Here is a 24358-nt window from a genome sequence, read left to right as displayed (position 1 = left end):
AGACTTCAGTAGGAGCACGAATAAAATCATATTATTAAGTCATTGAATAGTTGATTAAAGAACAAAACCACCAAGTAAAAACCTTAAAAGAGAAACTGGAAGCTCAAACAGCTTTCAAAGGAACGTTTATTTCGTTAAATTAATGTAAACATGTCCCTAATTCCAGTCCCTCATTATATATTAACCAAAGAAGGGCTGTTCCCTTTGATCAGCCCTCATCCCTAAGCTCCAGGATTAAGAAGCTCCGCGATTGTTCACTTTTGCATAATTATTCGCTTTATCTGCTACAAAAAAATCAATTTGTAAGGTTGCATCTCGTATTATGTAAATAAATGTCGCTACTAAAGTAGGTTCAGTGGGTTCACATTTTATAGAGATAAAGATTGCGACTTTAAAGATACAAAATCTGTGTGTGTGTGTCAAACTCCATACAAAAAGCACCGGTTATCGTTATAGTTACCGTTAAAGTGAGGTGGTACAACTCAGACTTGTCAGACGTGTCAGACGTTCCATATCTTTGTCATTTTTCAACGTAACTTAGTAATTTAAATTTTTTAATCACATAGAGCTCTTTACTCTATGGAATTAACTGGTAACCAATTTTATGTTACACTATCTTGTGTAAATAAAACTGTGACTTTGAACTTGTATCATACCTACTGCTATTCAGCTTCATTATAAAGGAATAGGTATCAGTCTTATTAATATTTATTTTGTGAAGCAACCCCCAGATTTGCAGTTGCAAATGAGGTGTATAGATTTCCCTGTAGCATTGTGTTTTTACATATTTTAAACGTCGCTGACAGCCCCGAAATATAATTTTGCTGGAGCAAAAATTTGCGTGAGGTGCGCTATGTGAAGCATTCTAGGCCTATTTTAGACTTCGTGCATTTGAATTGAATGTAGTAGATATTTATTAAAATTTTCGCCAGAAGATAAAACATGCAATGGATTTTTTGGATATAACAAAGGACATATTAATGTAACTAAACTACTATACTTCAAGTTGATCGAGTTCAAACTCTTGCTTTTCCAAGAGAAATACAAGTTTTAAGCTCTACATAATTACTACTCACACTAGCAATAACCTCTAATTTCATCTTTCCGTAGAAAGTGAGTTTTCTTGCAGAAATTGCTGGTAGTTCCATCCGTTACAAGTCATATGGCTTGTATTAAGTTGTAAAACTAGAATCCAGTGAAAGGCTTTTACACTGTATTTAACGTGGTTCAATGACAACATTTCTATGGTGTATGTTAACTAAATGATACCTCTGAAAATGAGCCCTATTTTCAAAATAATATAATATTATAGAGGGAAATGTGAGGAACACAATTTCTGACTTGGTGACTTTATTTAGACTAGTTAGAATAAATCAATAATCGCCTCCTTAGCCCTTGAGCCGGCAGGGAGAAGGGAGTTTGAAAGTCCCATTTTTCGGTTTTTCGCTTAATTCTCGCAAACTATGCGACCTAGAGACATGACCACTATGAATAAAAAAAATCAACAACTTAATGTAATTTATATCACAGGCAATTCTCGCACTATTTTTACATTCTTCAATAGCCTGAAAATACATTATATTGTACAGCTGTAATACAAAACACTCTGAAAGTGATAAGTATTGTTCACCCCGACGTCCCTCATCGGAGCGACGTGTTGCGGTCAAGTGCCCTTTTTGGCCCATCCGGAGTTTCTTAATTGAATTAATCCTTTAAGACTCGCTTTAAACTGTCAGCGAAATTGGAACGGTTATTTTTCTTTTCAGGCAGTGTTTTGTTTTTGTTTATTTCGGCAATGGGATTGAAGGCGATCGTTAAATTGGGTAAACCGTTATTGCGTACTTGATAATGGCCTTGATATGAAGTTCGTTCTTAATTCTTTTTAAATCTCAAATCGACCTTTTTAATGTAAAGCTAAAAGCCGTCAACTATTATGTGTTTAGTAGCCAAGAAATGTGAAATAATGAGGAAGACCCTGTGATGTGGCCGTTCTTGTTCTAGTTGTAGGCTGATGCCTGTAGCAATTTAAAACCTATTTTTTATTTTTCTTGATACAATTCACATTTTTTAACATTCTCGATATATTTTTTGTCAGTCATTGAAGATGCTTTTTCAATGTCGATCATCTCATCTTCACTAATCCATATTCAACCCTCACTTCTACAAATTTTAATGCTTTGACTTATCGTCAAGGAGATGTAATAAGCAAAAATCTACCAACAAAACCCAATCATGAAGGTACGTAAAACACTTTTTCACAGCGTAAAACAAACTAAACGTGCATGCAAAACCCATCAGCATAATCACATTTGGCTGCCATCTCTCCTATCTACACTATATTCTATCAAAGCTTCGCCTTTAGAGGCAGCGTTTCATAGCTTAAATTAAATTCCATAAGCTGCGTTAGGCGGTAAGTCACTGAACTAAGTAAACCTGTGGCTTAAGGCCGACAGTAGCGAGAAATATGTAGGTTCGAGATAGAACTTCAAGATATATGTGAATTACTTATTCATAAGATGTAGATAATGCACCGTTGTAGCTGATTTTCTCACGTTGGCTGTCTTAACGAGATACTTATTTTTCATGTATTTATAGTACCGTTTGACTTGAAAAGATTTTGTTTGGTAGATAAATTATTAAACTTAGACAGTAATTTTCTAGCATAGCATCCTTGGTTCCAGCTCTAATTTTACCTTATTGGCTTTTAGTATTAATTTTATTACATGAAAAACCTCCCTGCTCGAGTATGTTATTATGTATTTTAATTACTACTCACAGGCTCGCTGCCCCGCAGTGTCATTATAATCACAACACCCTTACAATAAGATTAAGTTAGCACTTTAAAGTTGCATTTTAGATTTGAAAGTTTTCCTCCCTTCGGCTCGCTCGCTTCGCTCAGCTTTCTTAGCTTATGCACAGTCGCTCTAATACATGCCGGGTACAAATCCTATTAGTGCGGTGTCATCATAATGCAGCAATAAAGTGAAGTCTTTCACTTTTCGCTCAATCGCTCCGCTCAGCTTCCATAGCTTAGCCGCGGCTCTAACTGCGGGAGTCAGATGCTGACTTAATCGTATTAGTACTATGACGTCATGATGTTAGTAATATCACAGAATAAAAATAAGTAGGTACTACGTACAGAAGGTTTTCTTCGCGAAGGTATTTGAAAAAATGTATGCTCAATATCGTTAACAATATGGTGTAATTTAGCTTGTCTCAGAGTCGAGCACCATTTTGTTGACAAACGTCAGTGATCGGTACTGCCTGAAGCCATAGGGCTGACTTCGGTAAAATGATGTGTGACGTGAGGTGCCAAACTGCGGAAAATGGCGGAGGAAATAATGGTGCAGTGACATCATAATGCTGTAATATTATGAAGTCTTTCACTCTTCGCTCGCTCCGCTCAGCTCTCATAGCTCGCGGCCCTAACACCCGCCGGGAGCGGAACCGCGGGAGCCAGGTACCGACGTAATCGTATTAGTGCGGTGACGTCATGATGCATTAATCTTGTGAGCGTTTTATTACGTTTTATTCCCTTTTATCAGATTTATTGAGTATTAAGAAAGATTTTCTTCAAGGGTATTGTTACAGTCTAGTTATACAGGGTGGAATTCTGTAATGTCACCTGGGGAGAAAGTACTCTTAACATAAAATGTAGATATAAAATGATAGTCACAGAAAACATTCCTTTATTTTTGAAAAGAAAGAGAACTGCTTGCAAAGATTTCCAAAAATTTACTTGCCACACCCGGGAATCGAACTTACTAAAATCTGTGTAAACATAAAATTTTATTGTAGACACTAAGTAATATTTGTTAGCTTTTGCTCTATACCGCATTAATTTCGGTAAGCAAAAGACTAACTAATAACAGTATTTGTGCTATACGTAACTTAGTGTAAAACATTAAAATCGGTAGTAGTTTTCCGTGATGTAAGAAACACACACTGTCAAAAACTTTGGAATTTACAGTAACCAGTTTCAAATACCAAAGTGTCGCACATTCCACACTATTCTACTAGTCCAGTCAATAAAGCATTATAGATGGAAAACTGTAGAACACAATTTCTGACTTCAGGACTTTACTTAGACTAGTTAGGAGGTGAACATAGCAAAAGTCCCCGCCCTTAGCCCTTGAGCCGGCGGGGAGAGGGGAGTTTAAAGGTGCCACTTTTCGGTTTTTCGCTTAATCCTCGGAAACTATGCGTCCTAGTGACATGACTACTTTGAACCAAAAAAAGCATATTCAATTTGCTACAGGTGAGATCGACAAGTTTTTCTATAAATTGTATAGTTTTCGCGGCATCTGCTCTAGAAGGTCTGTAATATTGGAAATTTTATTTTTGTCTTACATATTCCCATCAGGAGAAAATCGACTAAATCAACATTGAGCAATCATTCTAGACATGCGGGAGCATGTTAAGCCTAGTTCCAGCGAGGGGACTACACCGTGCGTATATTTAGACGAATCACTTTGAGCCACTTATGACTCCTCATCACTCAAAAACTACTGTGCATTAACACTTCAAATTTGGCTCATGTGTTGAGACTTGCAAGATACACATCAGTTTCAAATTTCATAAATATGCCTCAAACGGTTCTTTAGATATTGACGTCCAAAAATCTACAAGTCTGACCTATAGAACAAATTCTAACCACTTCCAGGTGACCTCGAAGGTTCAAATTTGGCATCCAGAAAGGTAGTTATGTAAATACAAAGGAATAAATAAAAAACCAGTAAATTTTAACATTTCATATGTGATAGATAGATTTTAGTGCTCTAAATATCGATTTTTGAACGTCAATACCTAAATAACCGTTTGAGGTATATTTATGAAAGGATGATGGGCACAAATGTATGGAAAGTGGTACCCGCTCCAATAGCCATAACCAATATATATTTCAAAAGGCCTTTAGATGTAGAAAAATGTCTGCTATGGGGCCAGTTCTAATTCACGTTTTGAAAGCAGTAATTCCACTAAGTATTATTATGAAAGTATAACACAATCATCCATGTATACGAGTATGTACTATGACTAGAATCTATTAATAAAACTAAAATAAACATTGAAAAGGAAAGGATTATACCTACGATGAACTACCCAAGCCATTAGCCTTTTATTCGCTTTCATCATCATCATCATGATCATTTTAGCCATAGGACGTCTAGTTGAACATAGGCCTCCCCCAATGATTTCCAAAATGGCCGGTTGGTGGCGGCCTGCATCCAGCGCCTTCCCGCTACCTTTATGAGGTCGTCGGTCCATCTTGTGGGTGGACTTATTGGGTATTGTGGGTTTATTCGCTTTAGCAACCCATAATAAAACCCTTAAGAAGTAATAAAACTCCAACCCCTTTATTAATAAAAGTTACACCCTAGTTGAACTCTGGCTTAAATTGTCATTTGGTATGGAAATGTCATTTTAATCCAAGGTTCATCCTAGGTATAACATTTTATTAATAAGGGGGTAGTAGTTCTTCAAATAAAAACATTTATTTCACAATTATCCCTATCAATAATTATAGAGTTAAGGAAGGATGCTGCAGCAGTAAACCCTTCATGCCTCGCATAACCTAAGTACCATACGATGGACACGTATGATACTTCGGTTACACAAAAAGTATGTTTATCTTCGAACGCAACCAGATCTGAGGCTGGTGGCCATAGTAAATGTTGTTCGTCTTGGTAAGACCTTTCAAATGACACTACAAACATAACCATTGGAGCCGGGTACCATTTTTCAAAAAAGTATGTTTATCTTCGAACACAACCAGATCTGAGGCTAGTGGCCATAGTAAAAGTTGTTCGTCTTGGTAAGACCTTTCAAACGACACTAGAAGCATATCTATTGGAGCCGGGTACCATTTTGCCCATTGTCCTTTGAAGTTGATGTATATCTTGCAAGTCTCAATACATGAGCCAAATTTGAAGTGTTAATGCACAGTAGTTTTTGAATGATGAGGAGTCAAAAGTGGCTCTAATTGGTTCGTCTAAATATACGCACGGTGCAGTCCCCTCCGTGGAACTAGGCTTAACATGCTCCCGCATGTCTATAGTGTTTGCTCAATGTTGATTTAGTCGATTTTCTCCTGAAAGGAACATGTAAGACAACAATAAAATTTCCAATTTTACAGACCTTCTAGAGCAGATGCCGCAAAAACTATACAAGATATAGAAAAACTTGACGGTCTCACCTGTAGCAAATTGAATAAGATTTTTTTGGTTCATAGTAGTCATGTCACTAGGACGCATAGTTTCCGAGGATTAAGCGAAAAACCGAAAACTGGTACCTTTAAACCCCCCTCTCCCCGCCGGCTCAAGGGCTAAGGGCGGGGACTTTTGCTATGTTCACCACCTAACTAAGCTAAATAAAGTCCCGAGGTCAGAAATTGTGTTCCACGGATTTCTCTCTACACCGTCGTTAAGGCATTCATTGACTGGACTATACCTACACTGTATACATTTTAGTCTCGTACAACAACAGCAAGCGACAATACTAAACCTCCAAGTTACCAACAAAGCACCGCTTCGCTCCTGAGTGGCCATTATCGCGTTTGAAGAGCTCTCACGTCAGCGGTGTAGCTTACCTACTCAATAGAGTTGTTGATAGCTATTTTGATGTAGACTTCGAGAATGCGCCGCTCAACGCTAGTGACGTAGCACAACTCAAGTGACGACAGTTTGACATAAGAGTTTCATGCATCTAAAATGGCAATCTTGTCTTCTGAATGCTAGCTTGAATTTGCATGAATTTCAGCATTAAGCTCATGTGCTGTACTTGCATAATACACTGGTCATCACTAAATCGGCAAACCTAAATTTTACACGAAAGCTATGTGTAAGTAGGTATGTCTCGTATGTATGATATTTTTTGACTTGTAACAAACAACAAGACAAAACCAGGTCAACAAAACAAAACTTGACTATCATAGACATTTATTATTGGGCAACATAATCTAACTTAATCTGTATTTCAAGATGGACTCCTAGCAAGCCGTCTATTTCCAATAACTGTTCTTTAAATCCAGCTTAAGAAACTCAAGATTATAGCCTATTAATGAGCGATTTTCCTAATCTGATCCGTAATTCCATCAAAAATATAACGAGGAGGAGATTAATTCATGCTAAATTTGAACTTAAGCCCACTTAATCAAGAACTATAATTAATTTTCCGCTTTTGCCCCGTCAGAGAAACAATAGAAATGGACATTATCAAGCTTGGTGACAGCCCACCACATTTGCTAAGTAAGAAAAAAGCAAATGTACGGTCAACGGCATGTCAAGCTTACACTGTAGCACCTTTTGCTATTGTAATAGGTGATATTTTGGAACAAATGTGTACAGTCTGGTGTGGTGTCGACTATACCATTAGGCTGTTGCCGGTCAATGACAAACAATGCCATGTTGGCATTAGCTAGGGTTGGCAGTTGGAGTTAAATATTAAACAAATTGGAAAGGGTCTAAATGTTACTAAAACACTGATGTGTCCCAGCTCACCATCTTAGAATCGCCCTAGTGCGTGTATGAAAACATGTACAGATGAAGACTTCCTACCTGTCAGACAGAGTAAATAGATAGGTAATTAGTAGTAATTACTGAAATTGTATGAAGAAATAAGACAGTTATTTTCTTTCTACTTATCACTACATACAATAGTATAAAACCAAGTCGCTTTCCGCTGTCTGTCCCTATGTATGCTTAGATCTTTAAAACTACGCAATAGATTTTAATGCGATTTTTTAATATATATATATACATATTTTTATAAATCTTTGGACAGTTTCACACAGCGCCTTTAGATAGAGTGATTCAAGAGGAAGGTTTATATGTATACTTAAGTAGCACCCGTGTGAAGCCAGGGCGGCTCACTAGTTAATTATATTTTAACCTATATTGTTCTACTAAAAGAAAAGCTGTAGGAAAATCTATTTTAATATTGTCACCCTGTATTACTGTGTTTTTGGCAAATAAACGTTTTGAATTTGAATTTGAATTACTTGACATGACTCTATACTTATATTGCAAAATGGTGAAACACAAAGGTGCCCTCTTAACATGCCGTCATACATAGCTTAAATTTATTCATACCTAATACCTAAACAAATGCAATGTGATCCAAAATATATTACTTAGGCAGCCCTAATAATACGGAAATGGGTTTTTTCCTGTGCGTTTCGTGGAATTCGCAATTAATCTCTCCTGCGGACCAGCCGCAAATAATCTGTTGCTTTGTTCTCTGTATGAACTGTGCTATGACTATACATCTTCATTTTGGGTCAATTAAACTAGAAATAATAATTGAATTCAAACATTACGCATTGCGCACTACTTATTGTAGTGATTTCGACTTTTCACTTCATGTTGGGAAACCTTGCATTGTTTTCAGTGATTCCAGTAAAAGTATTTTTGTGTTGTCAGTGGGATTTTAGTCTCCCGTTATTAAATATTCTTAAACAAAAATGTGACAAAATCATCTATGAAGCTATCGATACGAGTTTTAGGATTTCCTTTTTAGGTAATTATTTGATTAATGTAGGTAAAATGGAGTACGAAGTTTCGCTATTTATCATAAAAATCGATCTTTACAGTATTTTGTAACAACTGACACTAATGTTAAAAGACATCAGGCAACGTACAACAACAAAAGAAGTCCCATCCTTTCTTAATTTTTAATCCAGCAACTACAAGCTTGAAAACACAAAGAGAGAACGTCATGAAAATTCATAACAAGAATGAAAACTTTCAGAGCTCTATTGTTGCTCGGAGCCTGAAGGCAGAGCACGCTAACTATCACCAAGATCTTTTTGTTTTGCTATTAGCTTTTAAAACTTTGGTCTGGATAAAATGCCATCTGATAATAAAAATGCTTGTGCTTATAAATTAGCAGAGCGTTTTATATTTTTAGTCCTGCTGATGTTTGATTATATTGAGGTTTATGTAGGTACCTAACTATAAATTAATTAGGAAGTTTAAGCGAGCGGCCGGTGGTTTGTTAACTTCCGTTTTTCGAATGTTTTCATTTGATAATTTCATAATAATAAGCAATTTCCATTTTTAATACAAAATGAAACGGTCTTGTTTTACAGATTTATGTATTTATTTTAATTAAGTATCTCTGCAGACCGCACAGTCCAGTTGATTAATAATTAATTTCCCTGAAAAGCAGCATGTAATTAATAACTGAAACCAAAACCACGGACAACCGTAAACGAATATTCAAACTGAAATGTGGGCTCTGAAAAATACCAGGGAAATAAACTGAAAATATCACGCAAACCCGCGGTATCATATTAATATTAATCGCGGTTCCGTTGCACCTGGCACAAGTGGCGTCAAATGTGGCGTTTTAATTAATGACGGTCCGTCAGACGCGTCATCCCGTCATAATGACCTGACATGTGACGCGATAGTGATTTGTTGGGGACGCGTGGACACCCCATTAGGGCTGGGTGCTTTGGCTGGTAAAACCGGAGTTAATGACTATCCAAGGATACGATGACGGAACGTTGGTAACATGATAATGCTATTGATTAACGAGCTGTACAGAATCGACACCGGAAATCAAGTGTAGTCCACCGTAAACCTGCCATATTGCATTTAAAATTTTGTTCAGTGTGTTACTTGACAATGCAGTAGTATAACTGAGGTCATTGAATAACAGTGATGTTATCAGGCTTCTAGAATTGTCGTAAGTGACCTTTTCACTGGCCTCATAATAATTTTTCGCTTTGTGTAGGTAATAATCCTTACAGCTTCATTCAAAGCCTAGCATAAGTGCCTCTTGATCAAGAAAATAGGATTAATCATAAGACTTGCTGATAAAAATGTTTTCTTTTTCCACGCCTGAAACAAAACTGCTAACAGCTCCTAAGATTACATTTCCTCAAAAAATAACAACATAATGGTGCTCGGTCGCCGCGACCAACGCTCCCACAAATTGGTTGTCACCTCCACGTCAGCAGTGACAGGGTTATTACAGCGATTTTTAATACCGAGGCGGGTCACGTTTGGCCTTGTGTAGTGTAGGGTTATGACTTATGAGATTCGGGATATCTGTTATGTGTTAATCTTTGACATGAAAGAAATAGCGCCACTTTTTTTTTTTTTTTTTTTTTTTATATGTGATAGGAGGCAAACGAGCAGCCACTTGTGAGCGGTTGTTAATGAAACTATTTAAACAAAGACTTTGAAAGGAATGGAATAAATATTTGAAAGTAACAACACCTAGGTACTTAACTGGTTGCAAACTTTGAACTTAAGTAAACAGTTGACAGAGCATTATTTAGACTAAATTTTTTATGCAAAACAACACCTAAATGCGGTGATAACTAACATGAAAAATATCAATAAACTTGTCTTTGTTCTCTAATTTCCAAAACACACAATCGTTTCCCTCACAATAACTATTTTCATTTTCGAGACCGCAAAAAACTACGTGCGCACAAAAACTCAATAACGAATAAAACAATAGAAAACGCGAACGAAATTCCTGAATAGTTCACGTTTCACTGAAAACTTTTGTTTGCAGGTGATAGGAAAAATCCGGATTCCAACCGGACAGTTAACACTAAGCTCGCGGAGTTATTTCCTAAAAATTTCGCGGAACATTCGCAAAAAAATCGCAAGCATTCGCAAACGCTGTGAGTAAGTAATTTGCGACCGCACGCGTGTCGCACGCCTGCCGTGCGTTGCTTTTTAATTAATATAGGGGGCGAGCGCGGCCGGGTATAAATCTTAGTTAATGCCCCTTTAGTCTGGCCAAGGGTGGGGTTACAACGGTTTCGGAATTTGTAAGACTTGATTTGACATTGGTAATCAATGAGAAGGAAATTGAAAAAGTCTTGGAAAAGAGTGTTAGAAATAGATTGCTCTTGAACTGATGAGAAACTAGACAAATCACACATTTAGTTTTGGTGATGACTCTATAAAAATATTTACTCACTGATTGACTGATTTTCTATTCAAAATCTAATGAGTATGACTGTAAATAAAGAATCTTTTAGTTGAATATTCAGCATACAAACTAAAATTACCAAATTGATTTTTATTTAAGGTTACATTTTGCGCCGTCATTCGCCACTAAACAAATTATATTAATCGTCGTTTGTCGCTAAGCAACATTTTTAACCTTTTTAATTTTCCAACTATTCTTTAATAATCGCAAGCGCAGGGTTACAGTTTCGCTTTTTGACAATTTAATGTCGTGAAAATACTGTCATGTCCTAAGTGACGTAAGCATCATGGCCGCCCTAGCCAGCCTCATGTGCGGCTCTCGGCAGTTCGCAGCCGATATGTCTTTGCGCTGATGGCCGACGAAGCCATTAAACTGCACTCAGACGATTTATTAAAAACTTGACATGGACGTAAAATTACTTTGGCACATCTTCACCACCCTACAAATTGATTAAAACAAAGTAATTGAAGAATAATTCTAATGGAAAATTAACTTTGAAAAAGTTCGTCGTTTTGCATTATTAATTCATTCGTGAAAATTACTTTGTGCGAGTAGAATAATTTTAAGACCTTAGACAAAACAAACTACATAGTTAGAGTTCTTATAAACGAGCCTAATACATTATACCTACGTCAAGTTATTATTCTGAAGCCGAATAACATGCATTATTCGTAAACGACTGTCATTTTTAAACAATATTTTCTTCTTTTTGTTCCAGAAATGCGACGTTTCTTGAGCCTCACCTGCAAGGAGTAAGGCGCCGCGACAGCCGCAGTTCTGACTCAGACCACGATGAGCGCTCCACCGAGGATGACGAGCGGTCACTCATACGCAGGTGAGAATATAACCTATCCCAGTCAGCCGTATTTTGCAGACTCACTAAACTCGCGGAGCTATTTCCCAAAAAGTTCGCAGAAAATTCTCAAAAAAATCGTAAAAAATCGCAAAAATTCGCAATAATATGTTGCAAACGCTGTGAGTAATTAATTTACGTAATTTATAGCTCAGACTACGATAAGCGCTCCACCGAGGATGACTAGCGGTTACTCATATGCAGGTGAATTGTTCTGGCAACTCTACAATACCATTTTCCTCGAGCCTTGCGTGCTGGGACAGGACAGATTATGTGGGGCTCCCGTCATCAGAAGGATAAGGCATAGGGTTCGATGTTCCGTCACTCGCCTGGAATGAACTGGGGAATCTAGAAAAAAGTTAGAGTTTAACTGGTACATACCCTCCCAGCATTTTCCCTTGCCCACCCCCTAGTTGGGGGAGACGATAGCAGCTACGAGCATGCAACTGTTATCGTCTACGTGTCTGACGGTGGAAATGCAAGTAAGCACATAATGTAACCAGTCCTAGTCATCATTGTTCTGCAGACCTACTCTAAAATACGACTTTTCTTAAGCCGCCCCTATTAGGAGTAAAGCGCCATGATAGTACTAAATGCCTTCCTTCATGTGGATTTATGTAGTCCTAGTAGTAAGATGTATTCATTGACGCTTGTCCAATTTCCTAATGGAAATTTATGTCTGGTCGAAGGTAATCCTTGTAAGATGACTTTCAGCCATGGTTCGACCAGAAAATCGTTTTAAGACCCCAATACTAAACTTCAATGACCTTTCCACAGTTCACCAAGAACAAGGCTGCCGCCGCCCCCTCCCCCGCCGCCGGACGACGAGCCTCCCCCGCTGAAGCCGCGGGAGTTCTTCGAAAGGCTCCAAAGCCAGGCCATGAGGGAGGCGCAGGATCGACGGCGCCCGCGCGACCTGAAGGACCAGCTGTTCCGGCCTGTCGACGCTGAAGGCAGCCTGGGGGATAGTCTTAGTCAGGTATGTACTTTTAAGATTAGAAAAACTTTAGAAATTAAAAAAAAATAGAAAAGCTTTGAATGATAACTGTGGTGTTCCTTGAATAGACTTGAATCTATGTCTAACTGTGGATTGTCACTGGCTGAAATGATAAAGACTGGACAGTCAGACAACCAGTCACTAATACCGTGGACCCACTTTCAAAAATGTCATACATTAGCTATAAGATCTGCTTTGTAAAACGAGCATGGTAATTATGTATTCTAGCAAATAAATTATTGAATTTGAATTTGAATTTGTAACATTATATTTTTTAGCGTTGATGTCCTTAGTCCTTACTAGAGTAAAAAATAGATTTTTACGAGAATTTAGCTACCACTGTTTGAAATGTGAATGAGGAAATAAACATTTTGATTTATTGAAGATGTTTCGCCAGATGATGAAATGTTATAAAATAAAAATAAAACGCCAAGTCAGTTTAAGTTATGTTTTAGTACTCCAAATGTACTGTTCCCGATTGTTATTTAACTTTAAAATTACAGCGGTTTTGTTTTATATACTAACTTCTGCAGAATAAACACAAACAGTAAAACAGTTGAGTCCACCACCAAACTTCCAGCAATCCTTTATGGTCCGACAGCAAAGTTACTATCCAAAGTTACGACGACCGTCCAAACTAGAGAACTCTGTCTAATGAAGCGTCCAATAAACTTTCCAAAATACAGCACCGGGTGATGGCGGTTTCGTAAAATATTGTTTATAACCGTGGAATAGACTAGCGCTTTAGTTGCACAAATTACGTGGGGATTTTGAGTTTTGCAGTGATGAGACAGGGGTTAGTTAAATCTTTAAATCTTTAAATAATCTTTAAAATCTTTGGACAATTTCACACAGCGCCAGCTAGCCCCAAAGTAAGCAAAACGTTAGTGACTTTTAGTTATAATATTATCTTATTATTATTATTATATTAACTAATTTATTTTAATAATTTTATTAATATCTAATTAGGTTATTTTATTTTATTTATAAACATAATGGATGATGAATCATTTTTTTCCGCGAATGAATCTTTTTCTACAAACGACGACTTATCTTTTCATGATATTTCTACCTCTCGTACCTTAAAGGACATTTTAAATGAAAACTTTTTTAAAACAAAGAAATTCTTTAATACATGCCACATAAATGCGCAGAGCATTCCCGCGCACTATACGGATCTACATGAATCTTTCTCAAGTGAACACCTTCATGCCATACTTGTATCGGAAAGCTGGTTGAAACCCTGTCTACCCTCAACATCCTATGCCCTGCCTGGTCTCGTGCTTATCAGGAATGACCGTATTGGCAAGGGAGGTGGTGGTGTTGCAGTCTATCTGCGAAGTGATATACCGTACAGGATTCTGGAGATGTCCCCTTCTCTGTACAGTGGTTCCGCGGAATTTATTTTCCTAGAGGTTAATATTAAGGGAGTCAAGGCGGCCCTAGGGGTGGTCTACTGCCCACCTGGCGTCGACTACCTCTCGAAGCTTGAGTCCGCCCTTGAGCCCATCAGCACTGAATACCCTCACCATATAATCATGGGGGATTTCAATACCAACCTTTTGGTGAGTTCCCCAGCGTCCGCTAAACTACTCGGGATGGTGTCATCTCTGAACTTTACTATCCTCCCACTTAAACCCACCCACCACAATGTAGACTCTCCAGATACGTGGCTTGATCTTATTTTTACGTCATCTCCAGACAGCATAGTTTCCCATGGTCAGCTTGCAGCGCCCGGTTTTTCACGCCATGACCTGATTTTTGCAACATATAGGCTCCACACCACGAAGCAGAAACCAGTTACTGTTCTTATGCGAAACCTAGCAAGGGTGGATGCGGAGGCTATTAAGAGGGATGCCGCTTCGCTTGACTGGCAACCCGTTCTGGTGGCAGCATCGATCGACGCCAAAGTATCACTATTTAACTCGCTCGTTTTGTCCCTCTACGATGTACACGCGCCACTCCGTCCGGTTAAACTTAAACGGCCACCTGCGCCTTGGATCACCGAAGGGGTACGTATGGCTATGACTCGCCGTGACCGTGCCTTTCGAAGATTTAAACAGGTCCGCAGTGACAGCAACTGGAATAGCTTCAAGGCTGCCAGAAACCGGTGCAATCAGATGGTAAGATCAGCCAAACGGAGGTACATACATAACAATATCCATAATTCTTCTTCGGCCGATGTATGGAAGTTCCTCAAAGGACTTGGCATTGGCAAAGCTGACATTAAACTCTCAAACTCTCAATTTTCACCAGATGAATTAAATATTCATTTCTCTTCTGCTTCAACTTTGGACCCTGATGTAAAAAATAAAACTATTGCCGAGGTAACTACCACGATCCCTCTCGTCTCGACAACCTTCTCTTTTTCTGCAGTGTCAGTCGATGTAGTCAAGAAAGTCATACTGTCGATCAAATCACAAGCGGTTGGCTTCGATGGCATAGGCCGGTACATGATATCGATTCTGCTCGACTGCACTCTCCCTTTAATAACCCACATTATTAACTTCTCTTTAAGCTCTGGCACTTTCCCTACTTTATGGGGTAAAGCTTTCGTCATCCCTCTTCCTAAAATATCGAATCCCACCTTGCTCAACAACTTCAGACCTATCTCTATCTTACCCTTCCTTTCCAAAACTTTGGAAGCTGTTGTACACTCCCAATTCTCTAAGTTCATCTTCGACAACAATGTCCTTAGTCAGTTTCAATCCGGCTTCCGCCCTGGCCACAGTACCAGCACTGCACTACTTAAAGTGACTGAGGATATCAGAATAGGCATGGAACACGGTGAAGTGACACTGCTAGTATTGATTGACTTTTCCAACGCCTTTAATACTGTGGACCATGACGTTCTTCTGGCTGTTTTAACCCAACTCAATCTTACACCTACTGCAATTAACTGGTTTGCTTCCTACCTTCGTGGCCGCCAGCAAGCGGTCCGTATCGATAACTCTATTTCCCACTGGCGTGACTTGCTTACTGGCGTTCCGCAGGGTGGCATACTCTCTCCTTTACTGTTTTCTCTCTTTATAAACTCTATCACCTCCGGTATTGGCTCCTCTTGCCATCTATATGCAGACGATCTGCAACTTTACCGTCAATGCCACTTCAAGGACATCAACAGGGCTGTGGAGTATATTAATGCTGATCTTGATTACATTGCTGAGTGGTCTGGTCGATTTGGTGTAGCCGTCAACCCTAACAAGTGCCAAGCCATAATTATTGGAAGTCAGCGTCAAATATGTCACCTCAACGGTGTGCCACCGGTTAACTTTAATGGAGTTGACATTCCTTACTGTGCAAGCGTCAAAAACCTTGGCTTGCACTTGGACACCACGCTCAGCTGGAATGTACAGGTTGCAGAGGTCAGTCGGAAGGTTACAGCCACAATGCGCTCCCTCTGGAGGCTCAAAAACTTCCTCCCAACAAAAACGAAAATTTCCCTCATTCAAGCTCTTGTCCTCCCGATAATCGACTATGCCGACGTCTGTTACCCCGACCTGAATCAAGATCTACTTACAAAGTTGGATCGCCTTGTCAACAATGCCATTCGCTTTATTTTCTGTCTCCGTAAATATGACCATATCTCCGCTTACCGTTCCCAGCTTCAATGGTTGCCTCTCCCACTTCGACGCAAAGTCAGAATTCTCTGTACCCTTTTTTCAATTCTAAATGATCCCAACTCTCCTTCATATCTTAAGTCTCAGTTTAATCTTCTCAGCTCTACGCACTCACGTCAGCTCCGTTCCTCCAACAAATCCGTTCTTTCCACCCCTCTTCACCGAACTGGTTTTCTCTCCGACTCCTTCCGTCTCCAGGCCATAAGGCTCTGGAACTCTCTGCCTGAAGAGACCAGGCAAGCGTCTAGTAAGTTTTCTTTTAAAAAATCTGTCCATAATCACTTCCTCAAAATGATCTCATCTTCATGAATTGTAATTTCAGTTTAACTCAATCATCTATTTTATGTATGTATTTATTTATTATATATTTTATATATTATTTATGTATGTAGCATATTTGTTTTTGTTTTTCTTTCCTGCACTAGAAGTACCGCCAAACAAATTTCTTTTCTGCTCAACCCAAAGGTAAACTGGTCGAGAATGCTTTAGTGCATTAAGTTCGCCTTATGTTCAAATTTATTTTGGCATAAAAGTTTAAATAAATAAATAAATAAGCAACTTAATGCTTGTGTTATGGGTGCTAGCTTAACGGATATACTACTTATATACTTTATTTTTATATACATACATATTATACATAGTCACACCCTTACCTTACATAGTTAGTTGTTATCGATGATCCTCTAAATTCATCACAATTTTAATTTTGATAAATACAATTTCAGCTGTGCTATCATGTGCCATGTTAGCGTTTAAAATAAATAGAATGAAAATATGTATCCTCAAATTCAATTAAAAATCTCACTCATGATAACTTCATGGTGAAGAGCAGTCACCCGGGAAGCGAAAGGTCGTGGGTTCAATCCCATCTAAGGCAATTCTACTTTTTCAAGTTTAAAATTAGTTTTTATTCATAGATGTCTAAGACCAATATGTTCAAACACATCGTCAATTTATTGCTTTATAACTGGGCTAATAAGTGCTTCAATAAGATTTTAAAGTTTTGATGTGAGCTAAAATAAATTTTATCGATACTCAACTATCGACATGTGGACAACACAACACGAGTTTGAAATGCAGTTTTTAGTTTCGCAGACTACCCGCGGACGCATTTGCATGTCGGATTGTATTGCGGGAATCGAATGTCGTTATAATGAAATATAGTATCGAATACCCACATTTTGCTCCGTTCTAATATCCATGTTTCCGCTACCATTTATATAAGTCGCAACGTAATGTAATAAGCATGCTCGTATGCAGGAAACACTATTCTGTAACATAGTATTAACGTGTCAGGTGAAAATGATTCAGCGATATAAAGTACATTATTTACTGGCTTATACGAGATCAAACACAGTCAATATAGAACTAGCTTTTGCTCGCAGCTTCGCTCAGATTTATAATATTGTTATAAATAATACTCGTAGTCCATTTAAGATTCCAGTCATAGCCCATATATTCAATACATAATATGAAACATACTGTAAGAGTTCATCAAACCTGTTGAGTATTCTTTGCGTTAAAATATACCAAATATCTTCATATAACACAATCAGTAGGATACGATAGCACCCAACATTTTAGTTAAAAAATTCTATTGAATTTTCAATAATTCAAATTTTTATTAATTTTCAGTTAACTGAAGCATGGTCTGTTGTGACAATAGGTACCATAGATAGATGACCTATGAAACCAAGACCAATAAAATGTCCATTGAGATATCAAAAATCGATTGCAAAATAACAAATAAAAACTAAAGTAACCTTAACAAATTATTTCCTAAATGCATCAAGTAACATTAACCATCTGTAGCCTGTACAGCAGCATAATGCACATTTTTGTTGAAAATTGAACCTCATTCACTTCTATTAAGGCCCACGACAAGTGTGCACATTTCTGTGCCCTCATCGCATTACCATTTGAATGTGTATCCTAAAGTAACGCTACAAGAGCAATATTTTCCAATTCCACTGAAGATAAGATTTGCCACCGTGAATGGTTGCGCTCTTAACGCGATATTGGTTCGATCATGTGGAGCATTTGAAACGTCTTGGATGTGAGATTATTAACCGCTTTAAGTTGGGTGAAAATGATGCGAGTTTACAAATGATAAAGTTATGGAGCTTTTGAGCAAACATTGTAAAGGAAATGTTTAATTTAAAATTATAGAATATTAATTTAATCGGCATGTATTGCCAACTCACAGGCAAGCACGACCAAAGTACACAAAATAGACAAATAAATCATAATGAAAAGACTGACAGAAAGCTGAACAGTATTTCAGTGTAAACTGTGCTTGTATTTTTTATAATTTTACTAGGAGTATCAAATCAAATCAATCATTTTGTGAAGTTTCACAAAGTTAAAATTTATAGATCAAAAATAGTATTCGCCTTCATATAAATAAAACTTCGATTTTATAGACTTATTGCCATCTCCGGCTCGGGAAATGTTCAGTGAATTGCTTTTCTAGGGTAGATAAGGATTTAAATCACGTTTTAAGTTTTATCATGCTTTAGTTCAGACTTTGCACGTGTCCAGTTTTCTAATATCACCATTTTAGCTTTGAGTAAGTAATTTTATCCCATCTTTCTAGACATCCATTTTATAAAAGTCTGAAATCATGAAACCACTATTATCACCATAGCATCATTATAGGAAAAGTATTCTGAAACAATTCGAAGTCCAATTCGTAAGTATATTTGTCTACAGCACTTCATAAGATTTTATTTACCTCACTTATACATACTACCGAGCACAATCTCCATCTATACATCAACTTAATTTAAGTAACATGAAACAGACAGTACATTAGAAGTAGGTAATATGTCGTCACTATTGCTACAGTATGCTCTACATTTCGCTATCCAAAAAACGGTCTCCATTCAAATATACTTCGTCATAGTATATTAGACATACCTAATACCCAAAACTGTTGGACCAACTTGGCATATTCCCACACCTTTAATGCATCCACAAATTGTTCATACTAAAAGCCATATGTTTCTACTTTTGACAACATTCGCGCTCACAACACGTCCTCGCACTCAAAACACCGCAAGCACTTTATTCCAAGAATTCGCATCAACCTTATTTCAACCACATAGAGTTTCAAACTGCGTAACTTGAGCTGTGGTGAGCTGTACAGACAAGTGTTATTGTAGTTCTTAGGCTATTGTGACACAGTTGAAAATGGCGTGAGGTGATGGGATGGGTGTACCCTTCAGGTGTTACTTCACAGTCAATTGAAGCAGCTTTGTGAATACTTGAGGCCGTCGGACCCCTGATGTGCAGCGGTTTTGTTTTGGATTCACGTTTGTTGGGAAACACGTACGCGACAAGCGGAAGGTGTTTTAGTCAATGGTTCAGGGGTTCAATCTAAATAAGTTGGGGATTTCATTCATTTCTGTTACATAGAAATACGTACTTTGTTAGGTTATGTAGTGCTTCTTGCCCTCGTGTATCCACAGAAGACCAGCGTCGTGGTGTTCCTTACGAAACCTCGACATGATGCTGAATGGATACCGTTTCGGTGACACGTAAGTGCGTGTCACCGAAACGGTATCCACTTATCTACTTTATTTAGTTTTAGTTTTGTTATAATTTTCTTGATGTGTTTTGTGTCGCTGAATAAAACATTTCATTTCATTTTCATTTCATTTTTCAACATAAGTCTACAATTTGAAAGACTGATAATTTTTTTGAAGATGTTAAATAAAAAACCTTACCACTGCTGGAGTCAATAATTTGGATCAGAGGTAAGCGTAAAAAAACTGTCAAAAAACTAAATTAACTTACCTAAAAATACTTGAAATCTTAGCATAGTTCACAAAAAGCAATTTAACAAAATAAATTGAGATCCTGCTATGACTTTAATCTTAACTCCAACTTATTTGTCCCTTTGGCGTCAAGTTAATACCTTCACTTTTAAAGTAAACTTAATTATAGAGCATGATCAAAGCGAGTTCATCCAAAAGGGTGGGTCTAATTAGTAATGAAACATAAACAAAATACTCACAAAATACTGTAGGTATGCATACTTACCTTGTTTTAGCTCAAAATTCAAAGGTGAAAGAGGTGCGTGGGACTAATCTTTGCGTACCAATCTCTTTAGTTTTTATTTTTTTATTTTGAAATAATTTTACAATAATTGGTGCGTGAGTGTCACTCCGCCACTTAAGTATTGTCTATGAATAGGTTTATGAGACCCTGTGCGTCCACGCGCCCTGTGCTGTGTGACCTCATAGTAATGTTTGTGAGTATTCACCCGTATGGGTGTGAGACATAACATGATTTAAATAAGTGCTCTGCAACCCTCTGCTCGGAAAAGCTCGATGAAAAAGTGGGAAACCTTGCTTTGTTATAATATAGTACTTTATAGGTAATATGTTTATCAGTCGGCTGAAATGGTGTTATATTATAACGTGACTTTATTTTAGATTATTCAAAAAAATAAAGATAATAATCTACCATCTATTTTTCCCTTCCCGAAGGCCTAAAGGATCCAGCCTATTGAGATACCCTCAGGCCTTTTAATTTTTTCTCAAGATATAAAATCAATTATTTTAATTAACACTCGTTTTTCCTGTTCTAATGGAATAATTGTAAGACCAAATTAGGTGCATCCTTAATTATAACCACCATTAAACTGGCCATTCAGACCTTGTAGCGTAGGGTTAACGCGTAGTATTCATTACGCAGCACTTACTGCCTCATCGGGCACCCCTAGGGTTACCATCTTTCCGGAATTGTCCAGAAAAATCGGGACAAGAGACCGTCGGTCCGCAGCACTTTTTACGGATTTCTCCACAGAAAAATTAAAATCCGTTGTGAGTTTATGCAAATTGGAAAAGATAACGAAACGAAAAAATTAAAAACTGAAAATTACGTATGCAATTTTCAGATTTACGTATGTAACGTGTATTGTTTTTATTTAGGGCAGATTTTTCCATATTTGATAACTTTTCATCTGCTCATTTAATTTAGCATGGCTGCTACAAATTCTGCTTAAATTTTTGGAATTTCTATCTCTTGGTCAAAACTTTTTCATGGTAACCTTAGTCCCGATTAACCCTCAAATGCTGGGGTGAAAGTAACGGCCTCTTGTGGGCACCAAACGACATGTGAACTTTGAATTTGGAACGCAAGATGCGTTAACGCACATAATGGCGACAATTTTGAATTCCTTGCGGTGTTAAGGGTTATTTCTATGGAGAAAGTTTTACGGAATGCTATAAATCATTTGTAATTGCATTACCTACACTGTTATCAAAGTTATTTATAGGATTCGATGACGATTGAGCCGGAGGACTAGGTATGTAAATGTCTATTTCTAAAAACTTTTTCTGAGCAAACTTTGTAATCCTGTAATCCACATTGTTGTTAACACCCTTAAGAAAAGAACAAGTAATCAACATAATAATAAAAGAACAAAAATTCAGTTAACTCTACCTAACCGACCCTGTAATCCTTTCTTTTTTCGAGAAGAAAAGTGGTTAAAACAACCCTTACCTACCCATGAAATGTCAATAAAAAGATCAGGTTTTCATAAATAGAGTTAAGTTCAAATCATTCGTTCCGAATAGATTTTGTAAATGGCGTAGTAACTCACCGCTTTCAGGGCAAAACGAAATTCAATAGGAATATTTAATGAAATTCCTGAAGCCCCATTTGTCAGTATTTTAAAGGCAATGACAAGACGACGCTTGCAAATGAAAATTTTGTATGAATGAGTTTATAATGAATTGGATTACATCCAATTCGTAATGTGAAATTAATTTGTGAGCTGTTGACGGGTTAACGGTTATATTTGTGTCAGGGATTGAACATCAATTATTTTGTGTTTAGTATTTTTCGTGGAAATCTAGGTTGTAGTTGAACGCTGATTTTTATTGATTAATACAAGTAGTGCTAAGATTAATTGATGCCCATTTTTTTCAATTAAATAAATGTTGATTGATAAAAATAAAGTGCTTACTTACCTATTAATTTTGTGATTTACCTACATACTGATTTCCGTGGGTAAAGATGAGATCTTTTTTCCATTATTGTATATTTGAGTTTAGATAAGCATACAAAAGGTCAGCTATTGTGACATCAAATATTTTCAGTCACGAAGCTACAAAAACAGAAATTATTTCAAATTGTCGCCACTAACCTAACTTTTAAAACTGTTTATAGAAACTTATTACATAATTATGTTAGGAAATACACTGCCCTTAGCTCTAAATACAAAATCAATATAGCCTAGCACTTGTAGCTACTGTGTATTGGTCCAGACATACCACTTCCGCTTCCGGCCAGTGCCACCCCGAGGGGCGGACTAACGGGCGCAAATTAATAAATGTCTGCCCGCAATCAATTTATGCAAAAACGTCTGTGTTGTTGTCACCCTCGTACCCATTATTGCTTCCTTTGATACGTTCGTATGGAGTTAACATGATTATTTTCTAATGAGTTGAAAAGTAGTCTTGGTTTTCAGAACTAAAATTAATTAATTAGAAAATGTCATTATGTTTTTTTTTATCCACAACGAGGAAGCTCTTGGCCTGTCTCTCATCTAAAATGGTAAGCGACGATCAGGCCGAAGGTGGAAGCGAGCTTCACCCGGAATCCTCAACCACGGAGGAACTGGCTATTTTACCTCTAACCGCCGGAACACAACAATGCTGTTAACATTGTTGTTATGGCGACAGACTTACGTAAGATGGTGTTAGCTAGCCAGGCGGACTTAGAACAAGCCCTACCACCAACCAAACCGAACAGAAAAATCTGCCCCCACTGGTAATCCAACCCGGGACCTCTGCGTCTGAAGCAGGTGGTCATACCACTAGACCACAGAGGCGGTTAAATTAATATTTCGGAATTTTCGGGCCATGGCCTGAGCACCACTTTCTATCGCAGACTAAAAGCTTCCCCGTTATTGTAAAAAAAGGAACTATTTTAACTCCACAGATAGACACAAATACGTACAGATATCTGTTAAATTGATTACATCTACTAATAGGGTCCAACGCAATCGGGGTTCAAATGATGGGCAATAGCAAACGCATAAGTCAGATGTCAAGTCAACGGACCCAGGGAGGGTGGGGACAATTGTGCGGGGGTGGTTCGGCTTTTGAATGGACTACGAATAGAACACATCGTATTACACCTTGTTTTACATGTTTTAGAGGCTTATTTGTCTCAGCCTCTAGATTAATCTAAAAATACGCCTGCCGTTAAATATTTGTTTTTTATTTCATTAGACTAAGCTAGTTACCCTATTAAAATTCACAGAAAATCCAACAAATACCAAAATAGCTAACGATTTAAACCCGTGACCAGCATTTCAATACTGCTGCTAACTAATAATTTTACTGAAAAATTTACGAAGAGTAGAGAATATTTCATTTTATTTCATTGTAATAGGAAAACAAACAGCTTACAAAATAATAAACAAATTGCATAGATACAACATAGTTGATCAAAACCTATAGTTTTCACCAAATATTTCATCCAAATACACTATCATTCAGATCTTGGTTGTGAAATTTTTACAGCACTAAAACTTATCTTTTACTATTCCCTATTATTACCAAACCGATCCCCTCATTTGCCACAGCATCCCCCCAATTAATTCAAGATTGCAACTCAGAATCGTCACGGGATATTGATTCGTCCCTCGTGACTCACTGTTTGCGACCCTGATTGGGCGAGATGTGACATGAAATAGTAAATTGATTGTTAGTTGTATAAATAAGGGTCTTTGGGTTGTTAAAATAAACTAGAAATATGAGATGACATACTAATAACAAATCAGAGGTGCTGTGATTGAAAGAAGTAGAGATACAACTTCAGTGAATGAAATATGAAAATGAAATGAACATAGCAGAGAACTTTAATTTAAAAACAAAGACATGTAATAACTCACAATTTTTAATGAATTCTGTAACT

General features: G+C 37.5%; 1 protein-coding gene across 10 annotated transcripts in view; it reads left to right on the top strand.

Annotated features, from left to right (window-relative positions):
• LOC135078228 (protein sprint) overlaps nucleotides 1-24358 on the top strand; it is a 290396-nt gene that overhangs the window by 232154 nt on the left and 33884 nt on the right. For all 10 annotated transcript variants that reach the window (XM_063972823.1, XM_063972819.1, XM_063972818.1 and 7 more), the window contains 2 exons: nucleotides 11672-11788; nucleotides 12584-12785. In XM_063972823.1, coding sequence (XP_063828893.1) covers nucleotides 11672-11788; nucleotides 12584-12785 — 319 coding nt within the window. The remainder of the gene's footprint in view (nucleotides 1-11671; nucleotides 11789-12583; nucleotides 12786-24358) is intronic.

Source organism: Ostrinia nubilalis, chromosome 14 (genome assembly GCF_963855985.1).
Source record: "Ostrinia nubilalis chromosome 14, ilOstNubi1.1, whole genome shotgun sequence".
NCBI lineage: Eukaryota > Metazoa > Arthropoda > Insecta > Lepidoptera > Crambidae > Ostrinia > Ostrinia nubilalis.
The sequence above is the reverse complement of the archived record's forward strand: the minus strand, read 5'-3'. Positions and strand labels throughout refer to the sequence as shown.